The sequence below is a fragment of the Biomphalaria glabrata genome, chromosome 13 (genome assembly GCF_947242115.1).
Source record: "Biomphalaria glabrata chromosome 13, xgBioGlab47.1, whole genome shotgun sequence".
Lineage (NCBI taxonomy): Eukaryota > Metazoa > Mollusca > Gastropoda > Planorbidae > Biomphalaria > Biomphalaria glabrata.
The window spans coordinates 32,348,875-32,371,644 of record NC_074723.1 but is presented as its reverse complement, the minus strand read 5'-3'; the positions used below and the strand labels follow the sequence as shown (position 1 = coordinate 32,371,644).

The 22,770-nt window shown below is 32.5% G+C and overlaps 1 protein-coding gene across 4 annotated transcripts in view; it reads left to right on the top strand.

Annotated features, from left to right (window-relative positions):
* The window catches only part of LOC106052673 (basement membrane-specific heparan sulfate proteoglycan core protein-like), a 161,726-nt gene that overhangs the window by 74,060 nt on the left and 64,896 nt on the right, over nt 1-22,770 (top strand). For 2 of the 4 annotated variants that reach the window (XM_056007474.1, XM_056007472.1), the window contains 24 exons: nt 132-242; nt 397-507; nt 641-751; nt 1,869-1,979; nt 2,927-3,037; nt 3,330-3,437; nt 4,514-4,621; nt 5,189-5,299; nt 5,724-5,840; nt 7,357-7,473; nt 9,444-9,560; nt 11,667-11,777; nt 12,454-12,561; nt 13,497-13,627; nt 14,833-14,974; nt 15,654-15,791; nt 16,467-16,589; nt 17,040-17,171; nt 17,610-17,897; nt 18,351-18,475; nt 20,273-20,446; nt 20,679-20,771; nt 21,460-21,561; nt 22,247-22,389. In XM_056007474.1, the coding sequence (XP_055863449.1) occupies nt 132-242; nt 397-507; nt 641-751; nt 1,869-1,979; nt 2,927-3,037; nt 3,330-3,437; nt 4,514-4,621; nt 5,189-5,299; nt 5,724-5,840; nt 7,357-7,473; nt 9,444-9,560; nt 11,667-11,777; nt 12,454-12,561; nt 13,497-13,627; nt 14,833-14,974; nt 15,654-15,791; nt 16,467-16,589; nt 17,040-17,171; nt 17,610-17,897; nt 18,351-18,475; nt 20,273-20,446; nt 20,679-20,771; nt 21,460-21,561; nt 22,247-22,389 (3,043 nt within the window). The remainder of the gene's footprint in view (nt 1-131; nt 243-396; nt 508-640; nt 752-1,868; nt 1,980-2,926; nt 3,038-3,329; nt 3,438-4,513; nt 4,622-5,188; nt 5,300-5,723; nt 5,841-7,356; nt 7,474-9,443; nt 9,561-11,666; nt 11,778-12,453; nt 12,562-13,496; nt 13,628-14,832; nt 14,975-15,653; nt 15,792-16,466; nt 16,590-17,039; nt 17,172-17,609; nt 17,898-18,350; nt 18,476-20,272; nt 20,447-20,678; nt 20,772-21,459; nt 21,562-22,246; nt 22,390-22,770) is intronic. The other 2 variants (XM_056007473.1, XM_056007475.1) reach the window with 2 other exon arrangements.

The window sequence follows — 22,770 nt, the reverse complement described above, 5'->3', positions numbered from 1 at the left end:
GTAGAACAATCTTGAGCTTTTGGCTTTAAATTCAAAGAATGTGTTTGGTGTATTAAAAATAATATAAATAAAAAACTTGTATCTTGGACCTATTTAGAAACGTTTTTTTTTTTGACATTGCAATATTTCAGAGTGTGATGAGGTACTGGAGTTCAGTTGTGCTAACGGTCAGTGTGTACCCGCCAGTGCCAGGTGCAACAATAATGGGGACTGTTATGACAGATCTGATGAGGAGAACTGTGGTAAGTAGTCTCACTACAAGAGGGACAGTCAGAGTTATGTTAAGTGCAATCTTCAGCTTGGGCATGTCACACAGAGGAGTATTGCTTTAACACATTTGTTTCAAATAGAAAGTCATGAAGTTTTTAAAATGTATTTTTGCTAACATTGTCTCAGGCTGTGATGCAGAAACTGAGCTGACATGTGGAGATGGCTCGTGTGTACCTCTATCAGCACGCTGTGATCGTAGATATGACTGCAGTGACAGATCAGATGAGTTAGAGTGTGGTAAGTAATTATCTTTTTACAGGACGAATCTGGAAAATCATTGAACTTTGGGGATTTTTGCAATGTAAGCTTTCCAGATAACCAAACTCTTAAGTTATATTCATTTTTTTAAATACTTTTACCAACACTATAGGCTGTGACCCACAAACCGAGCTGACATGTGGAGACGGCAAGTGTGTACCTCTATCGGCACGCTGTGATCGAAGATATGACTGCAGTGACAGATCGGATGAATCAGATTGTCGTAAGTAGTTCCTTTAACTGGAGAGATAGATATTTTATCCATTATTTTTACACCTTAAATAAAATCCAGTAGGGAATCGGCACCAAAGAGGTCATTATCCTATTGATCGCTGGAAAGGCTTTTTTCCAACAAACAGGCATGGACCAGGACGATTCTTACACCAGAACCATTAGGTCAGAATGTCAACTCATGATTAATCTAAGGAAGCCATTAAATACTGAAGAGGCCTTATAGAAGAAGAAAAATTCGATGAAGGTATTGCTACACAGGTTATCTCTCAGTTTGATAACAGAAAGGAGAGTGAGAGCTCTAGCAGCTACTTCCCCCAATTAAATCTCACATGTTCACCTTATACATTTTCTTCCTTCAAACCATGAACAGCATCAAGACATCTATATCCTATTGTGCTGTGATTAATAACAACAAAAAAGAAATATTTTTTTTTTATGGACTATCAGTGACACACAAATCAAAGAAAACAAAATTGCAGACAAACTGACAAGTGGCATGCAGTTAAAAATCACTCATGCCTAAAGAGGTGAAGAAATCATCAAAATTAAAACCAGTCAATTTACAGCAGAATGATGCTTCCTGCAAGTACAGTCTTGTATAGGTTTTTTCCATATTTAGGGCAAAGCAGAATGATACATGACAAATCATGCTCCTGGAAGTAGGAACACATCACTCACTGAGGAATGGCACTCTTAAAGAATGATAATCACCAACATATAAGTCTAGTCAATTGCACTGGCTCTAAAATATCCCTCACAAAAATTCTATAAAGAACTGAGATATTTGCAAACCACAGAGCAGTTCATCTTAGATCTAGGACTTGTTATATTCACCTCTTCTTTGTTACAAAGGAGAATGATGAAGAAGACAGAATCATGTAATGAAGAAACACCATCTTGTGCAACAATATGTTGCTGTTTTTTTGCCTCATAAGAAATTGTTCTGTTGTTGTTTCTTTTTTTTTTAAATACTAGAGTGTCTAGGGGAATTGGAATTTAGTAGCCAGTAGTCCAGGTTACTAAGAATTGATGTTGATACATTAGCTCTATGGTTAGGTATCACTATAGCCCAAAGTTTTGAAAGTATTTGTAATGGAATTTTTCAGGCTGTAATGAAGCGACTGAGTTTACCTGTGATAATGGGCAGTGTGTACCCCTACGTGCCAGATGTAACAGAAGATTTGAATGCAGTGACCAGTCTGATGAAACTAATTGTGGTCAGTATTTCAGGTGTCTTGTTGTTGACCCTAAACTTAGTTTAATATAATTGTGTGAACTACTTCCTGCAATGTGCTTGATACTGGATTGTTTCATATTATTTATCCATACCTTTTTTTGGAAGGACTGTGGTTGAGCGGTAAGGTCCAGGGTTCGAATCTAGGTGAAGACTGGGATTTTTAATTTCTGGATATTTGGGCACCTGGGTTCACCCAGCTCTAATGGGTACCGGACATGAGTTGTGGAAAAGTTAAGGCGGTTGGTTGTTGTGCTGGCCACATGACACCCTTGTTAGCCGTGGGCCACAGAAACAGATGACCTTTACATCATCTGCCCTAAAGACGACAAGGTCTAAAAGGGGAACTTTACTTTACCTTGTTTTTAGTCAGTGGGCAAAGAACTAAGCAGACTACTGTCCCAGTTTGCAGTTTGAACTTTGCTACCCTGCTGGAGGTTTGATGTAGGAAATCTTATAATCAAAGCAAACAAACACCTCCAATTTTAAACAAATGTATGTTTGAAGCCTTAAATCTATTCCTTTCTTTTAGTCTGTTTAAGCACAGTGGCTGAGTGGTTAAGCGCTTGTTTTCTGAGCCTGGGGTCCTGGGTTTGAATCTCAATCAAGATTGGGACTTTGAACTTCAAGGTTTTTTAGGGGGAGGGGCCTGATTGCTGGCCACATGACATCCTGCTCCTCAACCATGGGCCAAAGAAACAGATGACCTCAACATCTTTTGCTCTATAGACCGCATGGTCTGAAAGGGGAACTTAACTTACTTATTTTTTAAAGAAATGTATTATTTTTTTCTGTTATAAAATTATTTTTTTCATTTTCTGAATGTCTGCGCCATTTGAAAAAAAATAAGATTAATTGAAACTTGTTTCCCAAACTTAGTAGCTGATGGTATAAAACATGCTAGGAATAAATTTTATTTATTTGTTGCAGACTGTGATCCATTAACACAGTTCAAATGCGCTGATGGGCAATGTGTGGCCTCTAGTGCTAGATGCAATCGTAGATTTGAATGCAGTGACAGATCTGATGAAGAGAATTGTGGTAAGTTTCTTGAATATTGGCACAGAACATAAGGCAAGTCTATTATCTGTGTTGAAATTTAGCTGTTTTTAAAAGATTCTTGCTGTATAACCCTAAACCTTTTGGTATTGCACTGTTTGTTGAGAATAAAATAAAACAAGTTATAATATTGAAATGAAAGGCTGTCAATTTAATGATGTGCTTTGAATGTAAAAAAAAAAATCCATGTGAATGATGGGTTTAGTTTTTTACTGTTGGTCTCATGGACGCTTTAAAGCTTGTTTGATCATGATTGTGATTTTCTTTACTCCAGGCTGTAGCCGCACTGAATTCACCTGTGATGATGGCTCCTGTGTGGATAGAGTGTACAGGTGTGATAGAGTCTCTAATTGCCCAGATAACTCTGATGAGTTCAATTGCAGTGAGTATATTAACAAATTTTATATATTTAGTGTCTGAGCTTTAAGAGGTGTACTGGAACTATGGCTGAAACTGAGACTTAGTGTATCTTCTAATTAAATGAATTGTTTTCAGAAAATAGGATTATTTCCTGCTATACATAACCATATGCCTAGCTTATCAGACTTTTAAATAGAAGGTCACCACTAACATTCTGGTATGCTATCAGTTTGAGAAAGTAACCCAGTTCGGATGAGCAGCTTGTGTTTGTTGGACAAAATAACTTCTTTGTTCTTATTTTTTATGTTGGAGGGTTCAGGTAATCGATCCTATATTTGAGATGAACTGCTCAATGGTTTTCAGAAAAACTACTTGTAGTTTTTTTTCTATTAAAAGGGGGGTGGGGGACTTTTAGGCCAATGTCTTGTTCGGTCTTCTTGATAGAGTATACTGCTTTGAAGGACATAGACCACATTCTCTGCTGATGCTCCACAAAGGGTAAATTTCACTAGTCCCAATTTTTAGCTTTTTAGCATGTGTTGTAACAAAATAGTAAAGTGGGTTATGTTATTAATTAGTTTTGATTGCAGTGTTCACAAAAAATGGTAAACTTCACTTGAGTATTTAATGCTACAGATGTTATTCTCAAGTGCTAATTGAATATTTACTATTATGACATACTGTGTTGCATGATAAACATGATACAAGAATAAAATATTGCTTCTTAATGTATACAATGGCATGTTGATGAAGTATTTCAATAATTATATTTTGTTAATCCAATCTCATTCTCTTAGTGGTTTAGTTTAGTTCAGAAGAGTGAAAGATTGATATATTTACTGTTTAATTTAATAATTTAAAGTCTCGTTTATTTTCTGTTACACTATTTGGTTCCTCACTATTTGACTAAATTATCTACAATCTGACAAAGATAACATTTGATAGTGTTAAGAGAGATTGTAGAAGTTTCATCAAGAAAGAATGTACTGCTATATGGATGTTAATAGTTTGTTCGACTGATCTTGACAATGTAATGGAAGTTGGATTAAAATGCTAAGACAATTAGAAATTCATTCCTATCTCATTATCTACCCTCAGCTTGCAATCCCAGAGAATTCAGATGTGCCAATGGACAGTGCATACCCAGCAGTGCCAGATGTGACAGAAAAACAGATTGTGTTGACAGATCAGATGAAAGGAATTGTCGTAAGTGGATTTTCTTCTCTTACCTGTCACAGTTTCATTCCATAGTGTAGTGGACTAATTAGACTGGCATTAGCAGACAAGAACAAATGCTGTTGATCCAAAGTTATTGGTATGGCTGGTCCAGCAGGGTATCTGCATTTTATCAGCACTCGTGATAAGACATGTAGGCTTAAGGCTTAAATTCCATGTTTGTACTCTCTATGAGGCTGATGCTGGAAACGCATTATCATGATAAAAAGGTAAATCAGAGAATTATGGTTCTCACAGGAAATAACTGGCAAAACAAAAATGGGTTAAAAATGAAAATGAAAAAAACAACAACTATTCCCCAGGTGGACCCATTCAAATGAAGTTTAATTCTTATACTTCTTTTTTTCTCAGTCAAATACTCCATTATCTTGAAATTAAAACTTTTTTTTTTCTCAATGCACTTTCACCATCATGTAATCAATCTTTCATTATTAATGAAAGTTCTTGTGTAGAGCTAATGGCAACAATGTGTATTTCTCATAATTTAATTGTGTCTACTATTTTCTAGCTGTTTCTATCTTATTTTGTATTTGGCAGCAACATGTACTTCAGAGCAGTTCACTTGTGATAATGGAAACTGCATTGACATCAGACGTAAATGTGATCGCAGAGTGGACTGCAGGGATGGCTCGGATGAAAGAGACTGTCGTAAGTCTATTTTTTTTTATGCAGCTTGCAACTCTTTAACTCAGTAGGCCTATTTATGCTAAAGAGTTTTGACTGTTTAAGAATTTCTTCTGAATTTATCATCATTATTATTATTATTATTATTATTATTATTCTTAAAAAAAAAATGGAAATGTTTCTAAAAAGGTGCAAAAATTTTTGTTTTTGTTTATAGTCAAAATAAATTATTATCTCATTTTTGAATCAACATTCTGTGATATTTTTTGTTTGTTTGGCATGCTTTTCTTCCAGAGCTGAGGCCAATGTTTTTTCACTGTTCAAAGTTCTTTTTGTCACCATTTCTCCACATCGTGCAGTCTATGGAGATGTTTGCAATTATATAGCCAAAAGGCAAATGTCTAATAGCGTTCTGCTTTTTCTCAGTTTTCTCATTTCTATTCTTCAGCACCCAGAACCTGCACATCAGACCAGTTCACATGTGAAAATGGAGACTGCATTGACATCAGACGTAAATGTGATGGCAGAGATGACTGTCGGGATGGCTCCGATGAGAGAGATTGTGGTAAAGTTGCTTGCTTATTTCATCCTTATACAATAGATTACTCTTACCAATTTACTTGATGCTAAATATGCAATCAGTCCTCTACCTCAACTGTATAGTCTGTCATTCTCTTTGGTTTTGAATACACTTGCATTTTGTTGTACAGACTAGCCTTTTGTTCTTTAAATACACCAAAGAAAAATGTAATCCAAAATACCTTGTGAATGCTGTCTCTGTCAAGGTGCTAGCCAATAAGCGCCTTATTAGGCACAAAAATAAGTCATGCATATATCTTGAACGCTATAGACTTGGACATTGCTTTTTCTTTCTTCTTCATTCCTTTGTGCATAATATTTTTAAAATGTAAGTTACTTTGCTATGTTTAGTGTGCTTAATATCATCTAGGGGATTGAAGCTTACTGTTTGAGGGGATAGTGTCTTCCTATTTTGTGCTTGTCTTACACATCATTAGCAGTCCTCAGTTGAAGAATGTAAGGATCTAACATGAAATAATTCTTTGTCAATGGATTCTTAGCTATAATTTTGTTAATAGATGAACATTGTATTCAAGAAATGTGCAATTTCTCTCAACTGAACAGATTGCTTTAGCAGAAAATTTTTATTATTTAGTTACAAATATATTCCAGAAGAAGATCTAGATATACATTTATTGTGTGAATAACAAACTAATGAAATTTCAGACTTCAAAGTTTTCTTCAATCTTCAAAGAAAAAGTTAAAATGATTTCAGTGCACTCTTTGTTGCTCCTTTTGTAGTGTAAATCAAACTTCTCTGTCCTGTATAAGCCTTTATATTTTATGACTTTGTTTTCTGGCTTGTTTTATCAATATTTTAAAAAGAACAGTTTTGTTTTGTTTACCGGATGGTTTTATCAATATTTTAAAAAAGAACAGTTTTGTTTTGTTAATCAGCTGGTTTTATTAATATTGTTGTAAATTCAAGGCAAGAACTCAACAGAGGAAGAATAACAGTGATAGTGATTTAATAAATAAAACAAATAACACACACAAACCAACAGGATGTCAGATTCCCTTAGATCTGGTTTTCCTTTCAAAATAAGCCGGTATTTTCCATTATGTCTCTATTTTCCTTCTCCTATTTTCAATGCTCGTGTGGAACAGTGTGCTAGTGCGCACCATGTATATCAGTGCTGGGACAGAGTTACAACAATATTTTAAAAAGAAAAGTTTTGTTTTGATTACCGGCTGGTTTTATCAATATTTTAATAAGAACAGTTTTGTTTTGCTAGTATTGATTGTATGGCATGTCTATTTAGACTAATCTCTCCGAATAAATAGATGCACAGAACTCTTGATGATAGCTAATATTATGTGCTATTTTGTTTTATTTGTCCATTCTATTATGTGTTCTTTATTTTATAAGCCCATTCTTAGTGACATGATTACAGTAGCTTCTTTTTTCTTATATAATAGGAACCAATTTATTTAGCTTTTTTTAAAAACATTTTTATCTTGCTTGTGCTGGGCTTTTGTTTTGTGTGGCCCCATACTTTCAGCATTAAAATGCTTTCCTGGCCAGTTTCGTTGTAATGTTGGGGGCCAGTGCATTGATGCAGGTTTCAGGTGCGATGGGCAAGTAGATTGCTCTGATAGTTCTGATGAAAGAAATTGTCGTAAGTCAAGTGTTTTATCTCGGATTCTGCCCGTTAACCAACATTTTTTATTTCATTGGTTCTAATCTTTTCATCCTCACTTTTGTTGGCTGACTGAAAAGTAGTTTTTTATTCTTTTTTTGCCATTTAAATGTGTAAATATTTGGAAATTAGTGGCTTTTTATTAGTTTTATAAAATCTAGATTGATTTATCCAATTGGTATTAAATATTAATGCTTCTTTTTAAACAAATTTAACACTAAATAACAGTAATTATAGTTTTAACATTTCTAATTTAAGCTTTACTATAATAATTGTAGTTTTAATCTTACAGTTCTAGTTTTAATGTATGTTTTTATTCCAGGATTTAATTAATACTTAAGATTTCAATCCTTCAACATAATTTCTTTTCAAATCAATTTGTATTTTTTTTCTAATACAATTAATCATAATAATGACATACCGCTGGTTTCAAACACTGCTTGAACTAAAGATGCTTCTAAAAACATAGTCGAATTATAACAGAAACTTAAAACAGAAATTACATGATGATGCTGATACAATATGGTATAGTGGAATGCAATTAAAAACAAGATTTAAAAAAAAAAAAAAAAAAAAAAAGGATTAAATCTAAGGGAGATGATTATTGTTATGATTTATTTTTTAGTTTTTAATTCCCCTTTATTCCCCTAACCTTCTTTGTTTTAAAAAGAAACACTAAGATTAAAATATTTAAAAAGAAAAAACATTATCTCAAAATATAATTTCTTACTTGAAAAAAAGTTATTTTATTTTGCAATTAAAAAACAAAGTAATGATCTTGAAGTTGTATATATAGATATATATAGGGGTATGTAGCTGGGGTTGGCCAGCCATGTGAAATACTGCACACCTCATTAATCTTTGGATTTGAAGACAAGACTCATTAGTTTGCATATAGATGTAGTAACATTTGTAAGATATAAATTTAAAATAAACATAAGACTAGTTACATTAGTTAGTGTAAGTAATCAGCTTCATACAAGATGAATAGGTTTTTTTTTCTACATTATTAATGTCACTTTATACCACCTCTATATATATTCAGGAAAGTGAAAACCATTTCTTTTATTGCAAAGTTAAAGTACACATATCCAATAGATGCTAACTATGTTGCATACACCAAAGGAACAACAAATAGTTATGAGCTTTGAGAAACTTTCTATTGACACTTTAATTTCAACCTTAGGATTTATATCTTAATTATATTATACCTGCTTTCTATGCCCCCTTCCTATCAAAACTATTTGCGAGGTGTTGATACTTATCAGTTTTCTTTTATTCAGTGTTAATATTTATTTGGAGATACCGTTAATTAAATAAACTACTGAACAAATAATTGCATCATTTTTTGCTATGACTTTCTATGATTGTTTTATTTTGTTTTCTGAGCAATGTTAAAACCCACACATTATGATGTCAGTGACATAACAATAATTACACATCTTAATTAGAAAATCTAATGGAAAAAAAAAAGTTGTTCTTTACATTTAAAAATGTTTGAACACAAAAACACATGCATCATTCTTTTTGAAGACATAAACTTAACATACTGGTATATAATTTGTTTAAAACATTTAGCGCCAAAATGGCTGCAACAAAACATAATGCTTTGATTTTAACAATGCCCCTTTACAAAGAGCTTAATTACTAAGTCCTTTACATCTTTGCCTTTTATAATATACATTTTACAAATTTGATCTAAAACATTATACAAATATATAATTAATCGTTTTGCATTTTAATTTAAGATGCCAGTTGGTGATTAGTGCATTATTTTTTCAATGTTTATTTGGTGTATAAAATATGAATAATTATGTGTTTATGCATATTCAGCTTTTGAATGTACACTCGAGAGTTATGAAATGATTTGAAACACATTCAGAATGTGACACTCTTCTGAAACAAAAAATTCCCACATTGGTTATTTTAACTGATTAGCACTGTTTCAGCTGCCCGATGCCCCGGTAAGTTTCTCTGTGATGTCCGTCGCTGTATTGAGCTGTCAAGTGTTTGCGATGGTCGAAGAAACTGTAATGACAACAGTGATGAAAAGGATTGTGCTCCCAGTAAGTGGAGACGAGTTTACTGAAACAATTGTGGCTTTGCTGATATCTAACCAAAGTTTGCTTGTTTTCTGTATAATATTAGTTGTCTAAATATATATTTTAATCATTCTTTATCTCAGTTTTAATATGTCTAAATATGTATTTTAATCATTTTGTAATCTCTGTATTTGGTGTCAGTAACAGTTTTTTCTACCCTTCATTTGGGCTTAAATAATTGATATCACTATTCTTTCTTTTTTTATATAATTAAAAAACAACCACCTGGTTTACATTTGATAATAGCACATATATTTATTAAATCTTTGTATACAGTGCTTATCTTTTTTTTTTTTTTTTTAAATCTAACTTCAATGTTTGAACCAAATCTGTAAATTATCACATCATTAATTTTCAAATCATGAAAAAAAAAATAGTTCTGAAATCTTTCAATGAAATTGTTTTCTCAGATTCTAACACTTCATTATTTAGATTTTGAGTGCAAATTTAATTCAAAGGTCTTTAATTAAATCTAGCAATAAATTCATATAATTAAAAGCAACTTGTTTTGGATTAGATTATTCCAAGAGCATTGATTTCTCATCTAATCTATTTATTAAATATTATATGAATAAAATATACTCATATTTACAAGACTTTAATAGCAATATGTACAAGACTTTGATATTGCTAGGCCTACTAGTCTTAGATTATAATATTATTTTTTTTTCTTAATATTGTTACATTGGTACTGTTAGTTTACTTTTAAGACTGCCAGATTTACTGTATTTCCAATTAGTCAAAAATAGAAAGTGCTAGAACAATAGATATGTGGAAACTTACAAAAATGATTACATTTTCTGCTTGTAACACTAGCAAATACTTAATTTCTTGTTACATCCATATTTCTACTGCTCTTTCTACACCAGAACTTTTACTGCTCATAAGTTATAAATTAAGTTGCAAAGCATTGTCTAGTTATCTTATCTTATAAAATACAGACGTTACTTCAAAAAAGAAGATGATTATGCATCATGTATCTAGTCATGCATTTTCACCAATGACTTAAATTCTGTCAAGTCATTTTTGTAAAAATAGTAGGGGACATGAGACTGTTCCTTGAGATACACCTAGTTGTTCATAAAAATATCATTATGCATCCATTCACTTGTCTATATTCTCTAAGTACAATCATAATTTGTACCATTAGACACATCCAATCCTTAAAATGCCTTAACTTCTTGATCCATCATATTCAATTTGTGTGTCTGGCAGTCATTTAGCATTTATATATTTATATAGTAACTACTAACTTACACATGGGGCTAGATTTTGTTTTGTTGTCATTATCAACCATTTTTACTAACAATGAAAAATCAATATTTGTGGTGTGCATAAAATGATTTTGAATTACCTTTTTTTTTATTTGTTGATAATTTGTTGGTTGTTTGGTATTTCTTCATATAAGCTTAACAATATGCAATAGTTTTGTTATAATACATGTACATTAACCTATGTAAATTGTCAGTAAAAATTTAAAACATTTCTGTCACCACTTTTAAACACATCTTTATGCCTTAATAAGTAAAAATTGAATTACATAACTAACGCTTACAACATATCATTTTAACTTACAATTACATCATCAAATAATATTTAGCAAGTTTTTTTTAAAGCAACGCATATAACATTTACAAAGTTAAAAAATATAATTTTAAAAAATAATTGCCATCCATTTTCAAAAAATGCTCTTAAATATTTCACTACTAGATATGGTCTTGTAATGCCCTATCCTAACCTGTGATAACAAATCTACCAGTTCATTCTTTTAACTGTAATCCTATGTAATCCACATCTTTTTTATTTCTTAAAATTTTATTATTACATTTTTAATGATCCAATTTTAATTTTCATTAAGTCGTAGAGGCCTATTTATTTATAAATCACTATAATAAGTATTTATTTATGTATAGTTTTAAGTTGTTGTTTTAGAAACTTTTATTTTTTTAGTTGTAACTTTAATCTAAAAACTTACCCCCACCCCTTTTTATCATTTCGCTGTATGAATAGTTTTTGTCAAATCATGCTCAAGCTATAGTAACCTTTTATTTCATTTTTTTCTTCTTCTAGTTACTTGTTCCTCGGAACAGTTCACATGTACTAGTGGTCGCTGCATTGACAGGGAAAGACGCTGCAACAGAGTAAATGACTGTGATGATGGCAGTGATGAAAGCAACTGCCGTAAGCGAAGCATTCGTTTTCCTTTTTTACAAAGCTCACTCTGTCTGTCTGTCTTTCTGGTAAAAAGTTTGTTATTTCTCCCACACCTGTTCTCAAATGAAGTTGAAACTTTGCAGAGCAATTTAATGACATAGACAAGACATGAACCAATAAAAAACTTAAAAACAATTAGTGGTTTAATTACTGGTGATTAATTATTTTGTTTGATACTAACAAGGAAAATTAACCCTTCAGTATTCACAGATGCATCTTTTAGATAATTGAACCACTTATTTCTCCCACACATATTGTTAGATCAAGTTTAAACAATTATTTATTGTACCTAATAAAACATGTATCAATTTTAAAATAAAAAAAATTGAATAAGGGAAATAACTTCTGTATTATTAAAAGAAATTTTCTTCACTTAGAAGTTAGTTCTGGGACAGTGGGAATTGTGTGTTCTGGGAAGGGGAGGGGGAGGATAAGCTCTGCCTTAGATCCTTTTATAATGTGTAACATGGTTGTGGTATCTTCTTTTTGTTTTATTTACATTTTTTTAATGCTGTTTACTAAGTAGTTTTCTTTTAAATTGTTAATTTTTTTTTTTGCATCAGTAATTTAAGATCCTCTAAATTCTGTTTTAAATGCAAAATCTGTTTTGGTTTCTCTTAACCTCATCTAATATATATTTCAGCTTGTGCATCGGGTGAAATATCCTGTGATGGAACTTGCTTCCCCAGAGAGCGCAGGTGTGATGGAGAGAGGGATTGCTCTGATGGAAGTGACGAGCAGAATTGTCAAGGTACGCTTTGTGAAATGTTTTGAATTACATCTAATATACAGTTTTTAAAGTTTTCTGACTTTCCAAGATGTGATGTGTGTATTCTCTTATTTGCAATGAGAAGTATTTTATTTACTCTGAATTATCATGTAATCCTTAAAGAACAATTTTTTTTTGCAAAGAGAAGTATTATATTATTTTCAAATTGAAGTTCTGTCATTTACTCAGATGCAGATGTATTATCTTATTGGGCAGACTGGGCTCTATAGCTTTGGTCGGCAGCCAGTCTAGGAGACGGAAACTCCGATAGAACACCTATTGCTATCTGCTGTTCACAGCCGTCTCAGACTTCTGCGCTACTGTGAACTGCATTTAGCTTAAAGAGTGGTATTGGTCTGCGCGAGCCAATTATCACTTTAAAAATACTCTGCGCAGGCTGGAGGCAATGCAGTAATTAGCCCACAAATTATCTACTTCAAAAGAAAGATCTAAGCTTACTTCTGAATTAAAAAATAATCATTTATGTTAAAAATTTAAAATATTTGGAGAACCCCCACCCCCACCCCACCCCACTACTTCTTTCCAACAAAAATTCTATCTAGCCAAAACCTCCTTCAGGGTGGTCAGGGTTGGAACCTGGGACCATGAAGATGACAATGAAGTTTCCCTTTCGGCCTTACTGTCCAGATGTAAAACTTATTTGTTTCTATGACCTATGGTTCCCCTGCTAATATACCTCATTAGGGCCTCAAAAAAATCCCTGTTTTAAATCCCAAGTTTTCACCAGTATTTTATCACCTGACCCTTCTGTTTAAAAGCCAAGTGCTTGACCTCTTAACTATCATGCTCCTCCTACTACTTCAGTGAAAATGTTTAAGTTTGTTTAAGTAAACTTAGACCCATTATGAGCTTGAAGTGTATGTGTTGTTTGCTACTAAAAGGTATATTTACTTTAGGAGGCACAAGCATTTATGTCAGCCCACAGCAGATGAAGAAAAGATTTGGAACCAGTGCTTCTTTTATGTGCAATGTGGTTGGTGAGCAACCATCCAGAATTACTTGGATTAGAAGAACAGGAACAGGAGGAGTAAGTGACACGACTAATTGCTAATGTCAATGCTACAAGTCTGAATACCTTGTTGAGGTTCACAGACCCTGAAGCATTTCTAAGTTGTTAGATCTAGATGTCAGAACACAATTAAATAGAAGGTTGAAGTAATCAAGTAAAAAGTTTGTATTTTATGTTTAGTGAACAAGGTGGACGGACCAGGTCAGTCCTGGGATGTCAACATTCCTTTTGTTTTCTGCGCGTCTCCTGTCCTAGCCTAATCCCATGAGTTTTGAAACAGATACTTTAAAAGTTTAAACACAAAAAAAACTTAATCTTACAGCAGCTCTCTCATTTTTAGGAACCATCCACAAAGAATGCATAACAGTCTTATTGAAAGCTTTTGTTTTAATATTTGAAGAACATGTCAAAATAGATTAAGACAAAGAAGCTTCAAAAAAAAAGAACATTTCATTTTATATTTTATTCTAGCTAGGATCTGAATTAAGTTACTTTAGATATTGTAAGCCTACTAATTGTGGCAACTAACGTAGTTTAGCTTTTGGACTAAACATAACAAATGTTGAATACACATTTAACTTGATTCTTAAAGCTTGGAAGCTATTTTTCAAACTTCTAAAATTTGATGATTTTGCAACTATAAACTATATTTCAAGACTATTTTTGTTTAGGGGGGCAATAACTAGATTAAATCTTAACTCCAACATAATCTTTTCTGATTAATTATTTGTGCAATTTTGATTCATACTTTTTCATAAGTATTACATTATAAAGCAAATTAAAAACAAAAACTGTATTTAGTATAATATTTGGTTTTCTTGATTCTAAATTACCTGAGAGGAAAACTTAATTTCCTTGTCTGCTAAATGAAATATCAATGAAAATATAATAATTCGATTCCAAAGATTAAGGATGTCTGCAGTGATTCACATGACTTTGCAGACCCAGTTTTGACCTGCATATTTTCCAGCATCTTATGCAGACAAAGCTGGCAGGCTATTTAAGTTTTCTTTCCTTCTTTTGTGCTTGTCTTCAAACATTTGAGACTCAGAAAATGAAAATATATTCCAATACTAATTGACATGTAATAGAGATAGTGCAAACCTCAATTTTGGACCTCACAATTATGCCTTTTGTTTTTACTGTGCTCCAGAAATGTTAAAACAGACCTAAAAAACACATCTTAATTGGAGTTTTATTATGTCTTTTTTTTTTTAAACCAGTCGATGCCACCACAAGCAGTCATTACTGGTAACCGACTGTTGATTCCTGATCTAAGAATTGAAGATGCTGGTGACTATCTGTGTCAAGCTTTTGGTTCTTTTGGAAAAATTGAAGCACATGCTCGTCTAGAGGTAGAATTTGGTAAGTGGCATTCATGGTAGTAGAATAGTAGAATTTTAAGTCTCATAATTGGTACTAGGTAATTTATGGCTATTGGAGCTTCATTTGTTACAGTACTGATAGCAATGATACATTTTTGAATGTAGAATATTTGCTTACACTTAAATGTACTTGTACTTGTGCTGTGATCTAGAATGTTCTAATCACCTTCAAATGTATCTGTCACTTATCTATATATAATAATTTTGTCTTTGTGTTTTAATGTTTATTTCTCATGGTTTAGCTCAAGGAAATCTCTGGGTTTAAAGCTCAACTTTATTTCTTATTGTATGTGATAGATATGCCTTTTTTTAAAACCCTAATGGATCAGGCCTAACTTGTAGGCTAAAATATCCTGTTATTGATATCAATTGAATGAATGAATGATGATTTGATTCAGTGTTGTTGTTTTTTATCTCTTATGCAATTTAAAATATAAAGCATAGATATATTTATTTATTATATTTGCATTTATATGTTAATAAGGTTTGTCAACAAACAAACGATACAATTTTTTAAAATCATGTTGTTTTGTAACAGCTATTTTTAAGTATTGTTAATTAACTCATTTTGAGTTGTTGTTACTGAGTTGAATAAATCTATTAATATTTTTCATTTGGTAAAGCTAACTATCTCTTTATAAATTAAATTTGTTTTTCAGTTGGACCCCCTGTAGTTCCATCAGATGGTCCTTGTGGCCCAGATGAGGTCCCATGTAGCAATGGTGCATGCATTTACAAGGGCTATTACTGTGATGGTGATGATGACTGCAGAGATGGCTCTGATGAACGCAATTGTCGTATGTAGTGATGCTTTTATATTCGTTATGTTTGTTAACCCTATACTCCTATTTTTTTATTCTAGATGGGGAAACATTCAACCACATACTGTGATTCCTTTATCCCTCTGTATGTGAGCTGCGTTAGAAACATTCACACTATGTCGTATTTTTTTTTGAAACAATCCAATAAAACTTTGCTTAGCTCATAGAAGTCTAATGACATATTCTGATAAAACTTTGCTGAGCTCATAATAGTCTAAAGAAACAGTTGTATAGCTCATAAAAGTCTAATGAGATATTCTGATAAAACTTTGCTTAGCTCATAATAAAAGAAACATTTGCATAGCTCATAAAAGTCTAATGAGACATTCTGATTAAACTTTGCATAGCTCATAGAAGTCTAAAGAAACATTTGCTTAGCTCATAAAAGTCTGAGACATTCTGATTAAACTTTGCATAGCTCATAGAAGTCTAAAGAAACATTTGCTTAGCTCATAAAAGTCTGAGACATTCTGATTAAACTTTGCATAGCTCATAGAAGTCTAAAGAAACATTTGCTTAGCTCATAAAAGTCTAATGAGACATTCTGATAATACTTTGCATAGCTCATAAAAGTCTAATGAGATATTCTGATAAAACTTAAGAACATAGGACTTGTTTCTCTTCTAAGTGTGGTGTCTCTTGCACTTTCAGCTCGTGACCATCTTCCCTGTGAGCCCAATGAGTTCAGGTGTGACAATGGCAAATGTGCCATGAAGATCTGGCGTTGTGACGGTGACAATGACTGTGGTGACAGGAGTGATGAGAGGAACTGTGGTTAGTACATTTTTATGTTGATGTTCTTAGAGCTGGTTTCACAAATATATTTTTATTTTTTTTTTAAATACAACTCTTTCAATGAAACATTATCTTTAACATGTTTTTGTAAATCCCCACCAATAAAAAAAAAATCTTATTACAGCATATATTTATATATATACATTTATGTACATTCTAAACAATTTGGCATTGCCTAGTTTATATAAAGTAAAGTCAATTATCATTAAATTGGTTAGGAATTATTTGCGAATATTGACTTACTATAACAAAAAATAATAGATAAAATTTTGTAGCAACTTGTAATAGCAAAGTTACAATTTTAATACAACTTTGAGATTTAGATTTTCTGCTAAAAAAAATTTTGTTATGGTCTAGATCACAATAATTTTATAATATAACATTTTGAATGGTAAATGCTCTTAATCTTTTGTTTTAAACTTTGAGCAGAAATTGAAAAACCTGGCAGTGATTGCAGAGCCAGTGAGTTCCAGTGTGCCAGCAGGGACCAATGCATTCCACTTGGCTATCAGTGTGATGGTGAAACTGATTGTCTGGACAGATCTGATGAAGTTGGCTGCTGTAAGTTACCATTGGCTACTTCATATGCTTGGTTGGGAAAAATCTGCTGAATCACATTGTTAAGCTCTTCCAATTTAGCAAAAAGAAATTGTATGCTGGTAATGTTGAAATTTTAAAAATAGAATCCATTTTGTTTTCTCTATTTATTTGAAAATTATTTCAATTAGTAGCTTTTTAGTTTCTTACTTTTCTTTTTAGATTCCATATGTCGCCCCACGTTTCTCCGTATCACTTGACTTTCTTTTTCTTTGTAATTGTATTTAATTGCTTCAGAATATGTCTTTGGATGTTAACCACATCTTAAAATTCAAACTGTAAATATACATACATAGAGTTTGTAGTTAGGCTCTAAATGTCAACTTCCTCAGTCACTCTTCTATTTTCTTAGCTCGAAAATAAACTGACAAATTTATTCTAGGTTTTCTTTGTTCCTCACAGCCAAGCCAACCATCATCACCCCACCTTTGCCTGAAATTACTGTGGAGATCAATGGAACCTTTACCATTATCTGCGAGGCCATTGGTGTGCCTACACCTCTTATTGTGTGGCGTCTGAATTGGGGCAATATTCCCAATGGTACCAGGGTAACTGTCACAAGTGAAAATGGCTACGGAAATCTCACCATTCGCAATGCTATACCACAGGACGCAGGTGCTTACACCTGTGAGGCTGTAAATAACAGAGGAAGTATTTTTGCCATTCCAGATGCCAACATTATTGTCAGACGTAAGGCTCTTTCTTAAAATTTGTTAAAACTGTTAAAAAAATACAAGACAATTTTTTGGTTACAAAGGAAAATATTAACAATGATTTTTTTTTAAAAACTGTAGTGCAATATTGGTTCATAAACCAAATCAAAAAATATTGGTAACTGTTAATTAATTTTTCTAATAACAATGATAAAATAATCTTTATCTATTACGAAATTTGTCTTACAATTAAATTTAAACATACATTGGTTACAGAATAATAAGATTAAAGTGACAGAAATGAAGATTTTTATAATACAATACATGTTCAGAGCTGGTAAAAGCTGTTGATGTAGCCAAATGAAGTTCTGCACTCTTCCTGATTCATCAAAATTTAATTATTAAAGGCTAGAAAGAAAACAAGATTTTAGAGAATCTAAAAATTGATTTAATTAGTGTTTTAAAAACAGATGCTTTTTCTGGTCCACAGGTCGTACAGGTGTGTGCAGGGATTCTACTTTCAACAGTGAGGCTTACACTGAAAACCAGTGTGTAAAATGTTTCTGCTTTGGCCAGACCCAGTCTTGTTACAGCAGTAGCCTGCAGATATCTCAGGTAATGAAAACATTGTCAGAACCAGAAGTAGCTGCGTTATGCAGACCTAGACCCAATCATGTTATAGCAGTAGCCTGCAGATATCTCAGGTAATGAAAACATTGTCAGAACTAGAAGTAGCTGCGTTATGCAGACCTAGACCCAATCATGTTATAGCAGTAGCCTGCAGATATCTCAGGTAATGAAAACATTGTCAGAACTAGAAGTAGCTGCGTTATGCAGACCTAGACCCAATCATGTTACAGCAATAGCCTGCAGATATCTCAGGTAATGAAAACATTGTCAGTACTAGAAGTAGCTGCGTTATGCAGACCTAGACCCAATCATGTTATAGCAGTAGCCTGCAGATATCTCAGGTAATGAAAACATTGTCAGTACTAGAAGTAGCTGCGTTATGCAGACCTAGACCCAATCATGTTACAGCAATAGCCTTCAGATATCTCAGGTAATGAAAACATTGTCAGAACTAGAAGTAGCTGCGTTATGCAGACCTAGACCCAATCATGTTACAGCAATAGCCTGCAGATATCTCAGGTAATGAAAACATTGTCAGAACTAGAAGTAGCTGCGTTATGCAGACCTAGACCCAATCATGTTATAGCAATAGCCTGCAGATATCTCAGGTAATGAAAACATTGTCAGTACTAGAAGTAGCTGCATTATGCAGTTAGGTACCAAACTTACTTTTCAGGTTCTTTTTATGACTTTGTGACCAAGATCTGCGAACTATAAACAACTTCCCTTACATCCAGACATAATTTTGAAAGAAACTGAGCTGATGTCTAGCCTTCAACTGTACCTTTTCTCTCCAGCTGTACTTTCAAAAGCCTATACCTGAATAGACCCTGATTTGTAAATACCTCATATAGTTATACTAGAATTTTTAAAAATACATTGTGAGCCTTTACATTTGTGTGAATATAAAAGCAACACGATATCAACACAAACCATTCAAACAATTTGATTTTTTTTCTCAAAGTAAGCTATTAACTTACTATAACAAATCTCACATAAGCCAGACCAAATTCCTAGATAATAGTTTCTTTTTGCTTTTTAAGATTATTTTTGTTTAGCACAATGTAAAATCTTTTCAGCTCTTTTTTTTTTTTCTTAATATCAATGACCAATGGCTTTTTTTTTAAATTCTCTCCTTTATTTTGGTAATGGACATAATTTTCATGCTGCTAAAAGTCTAGAGATTGAATTTATTTTCAAAGCTCATCAAATATCCAAACCATACAGAATTGACTTTACATTTTGGATGGATTCAGGGTGTATCAATATTGAAATTAGTACAAGTCCTAAACCTCAAATAATGTATCAGAAAGTTTAGAGCTTTATCACATGGTCACCAGGTCCTTCAAACTTTCGTAGCTATTAAATAAAGTTTCTGAAGTGGTCTCTCTATCTCTCATTTAGCTTTTTATTTAGGGAAGCATCATGTTGTGTAACAATTCTTTTTGTAAGATTCTACTACCAAAAAATTTATGGAAAAACTAGAAGTCTTTAAAGAAGTTTTTAAAACGCTGTAAAGAAAAAAAATTGGTTTGTTTAGTCACACCAAATTCTGGCCCATCTCAAGAAGAAACTAAAACCAGTGGCTCATCTGGGCGCATTCATTGTCTTCTGAGCTATATGATATAATATTTGTAATTCCCTATAATCCTCACTCAATATAAACATGAGACATTTGGCTCAACAGCTCAACTGTTGCTTTGACATTCCCTTAAGTTGAAAAATTAAGAACAATCTTGAGAAGACTTTTCTAATTAGAAATTTAAATTTTGTGTTTATTAGATAACTATGGGTAGTCAAGTGAATCTAGTGAGACGCCAGAATCTAGAAGCTGCAGAGCCTGGCATCGTTCAGTACATTCCCACATCCAGACAGTTTGAAGTCAAAGATTTTAACTCAATTTTAAGAACAGGAAGCTGGTATTGGTCCTTGCCTCATCAGTTCCTTAAGAAACAGGTGAGTGTCTTTCTACCAAGTACATACAAATCATATCTCTTGTTGACTTTTCCCCTTCATTTTATCTTATAAATACAGATGTTTCTACAAAGGAGAAGTTAATTATGCTCTATATACATGTGTTACCCTAGTCTTTTTAACATGCCATGCTACTTACATTATTTTTAAACATTCTTTTTTAACATGCTATGCTACTTACATGAGTATTAAACGTTTAGTTTCTCTTTACCAGTTGAACAGCTATGGAGGAACACTAAGCTACCAAGTTTACTATGAGGTGGATGGCTTTGAGAATCCTACCAATGATCCAGACATTATTTTAATTGTAAGTTAGCTTTCACTACACATTGACATTCTCTTCTGGTTTTTTTTTCTTTTCATATTCCTACCATTTTTTTTCCTATTGGTCTCTCTCTCTCTCTTTCATGCTTGTGATTACATTTTTTAATACTAGTTTTGCTTCACTCTGTGATACCCCAGGTTACTATAAAATCCATTTAATGAATTATGAAACAGAGGTAGAAATGGGGTTATTTTGAGAGTTATTCATCAAGTGCAATATTTATCAAGTTGAATTTTGACCAATGAAAACATGTAAATAAACACACACTGGAAGCTTATTGGAACTTTCGATTAACTATCAGAAATAGATAGAAATAGGAAATATTAAAAGGGAATAACCTATAAAGTCAGCTATTTTGTCTTCTACGTAAATGTATGCTGTTTTCTTTATACAATTAATCACTTCATTTAATTGTAGTCAAACCAACTATCATTCTTTCTATTGGGTATTGTATTCAAGGTAAATTAAATCTCACTACATCATTTTATTGTAATCATTCCATTGTTTGCTAGGGCTTTATTTTTTTTCTCTTACTTGTCCTATACAATTTAAACAGCTTTTTGACATTTGTGTATTAGAAAATATAGGGTGTATACTAGGTTATGTCATTTCTTCCAAACATAGACAAGAAGAAAATATTGTCTGTTTACATCTATTGTTTTGTTTCCAGGGCAATGGCATCACACTGTTCCACAGAGCAGATGTTTATGAAAGGGTGGATAGAAGGTTCAGGCCTAGACAGTCAACCATTGTAAACATTCCTCTCAATGAGGTAAGATCTGAAGCCTTTTGCAAATCTGATCTTGTCTATTTATGGTGTCAGTGGTGACTAGAAGTCACTTTGGAAGAATATAAAAAAAAAAGTAAAATAGTTGAGTGTTTTAAACCTCAAAAGAACCAGTGGTCTAAAATAGTTACGTCTATTAATTCTATTTGTCTGCATAATGCACAATTTTAAGTGATTTTGTTTACTGCGATATTATTATTAAAAACAAAAAAGGTGGCAAAATATTTTTTGTGTGTAGAGATAAGAAAGTTAGCAATGTTAAGAAATAAGGCAGAAGTATTTTTGATATTTTTCCTATGTTGAATAAGTTTGGTAACTCCCAAGCTACTTAGCCTTTTTTAATAACAGTAGCATTATTTTATAATCTTATTTTATGGTGTTTGTATGGTCTTAGCAGCTTATTTATCTTTCTTTGAATAACATTTCACTTTGATGGTTTGTATTAAAGTATAAGAATTGCTTGTACTGTTACAAAAATGGCTCTTAAAAAAGAAACTTCTTTAAATCCATTACATTTGCTGTAATTAATGATGCTAGACATAAATTACAGTGCCCTTGTTACATTTTCATTGTATGTAACATTTATAGCATATATTAGTTTCATAACATGGAAATAGAAGATTGTTTATCTGAGAATAAATTTATTTTTTTTCTTTTCTGTGGCTTTTAGAGTGCATGGGAAAGAAGTCAGGTACCGTCCAGGGGTGGACCCATCTCTCAGTATGCCACCAGAGAAGATCTGATGCTGGTCCTGGAAAATGTTACACATATTTTGATCCGAGCCACTTATGACAGTAAACAGTCCCTGATCAGGTGATTTGTGATTTCATTTGAAGTGACAGGTTTTAAGCCATTGTTATGTTACTTTAATTTAAACTCAAGAAGGCTCCTCTTACACAAATAAAAGTCACAAGACTCAGTCATGGCCTTTTGCCACATTTATATCAGACACATAATGCTCACTTAGGCATGGATTTTAAATATCAGAGCCAAAATTTAACAGGTCATCAGTCAAATAGAGTTATCCGTCTATTATAGTAATCTAGATTACAAGGACTGAAAGGTTTACCAAATCATCCACTCATACTAGTTGTTAGAAGCAAACATCACTAGGAACACTATGCAGTGGTATAGAATAAGCTTAACTGAAGACTTGCTGAAAAGAAGAATTCTAGAGTATTGCTTCCAATCTCA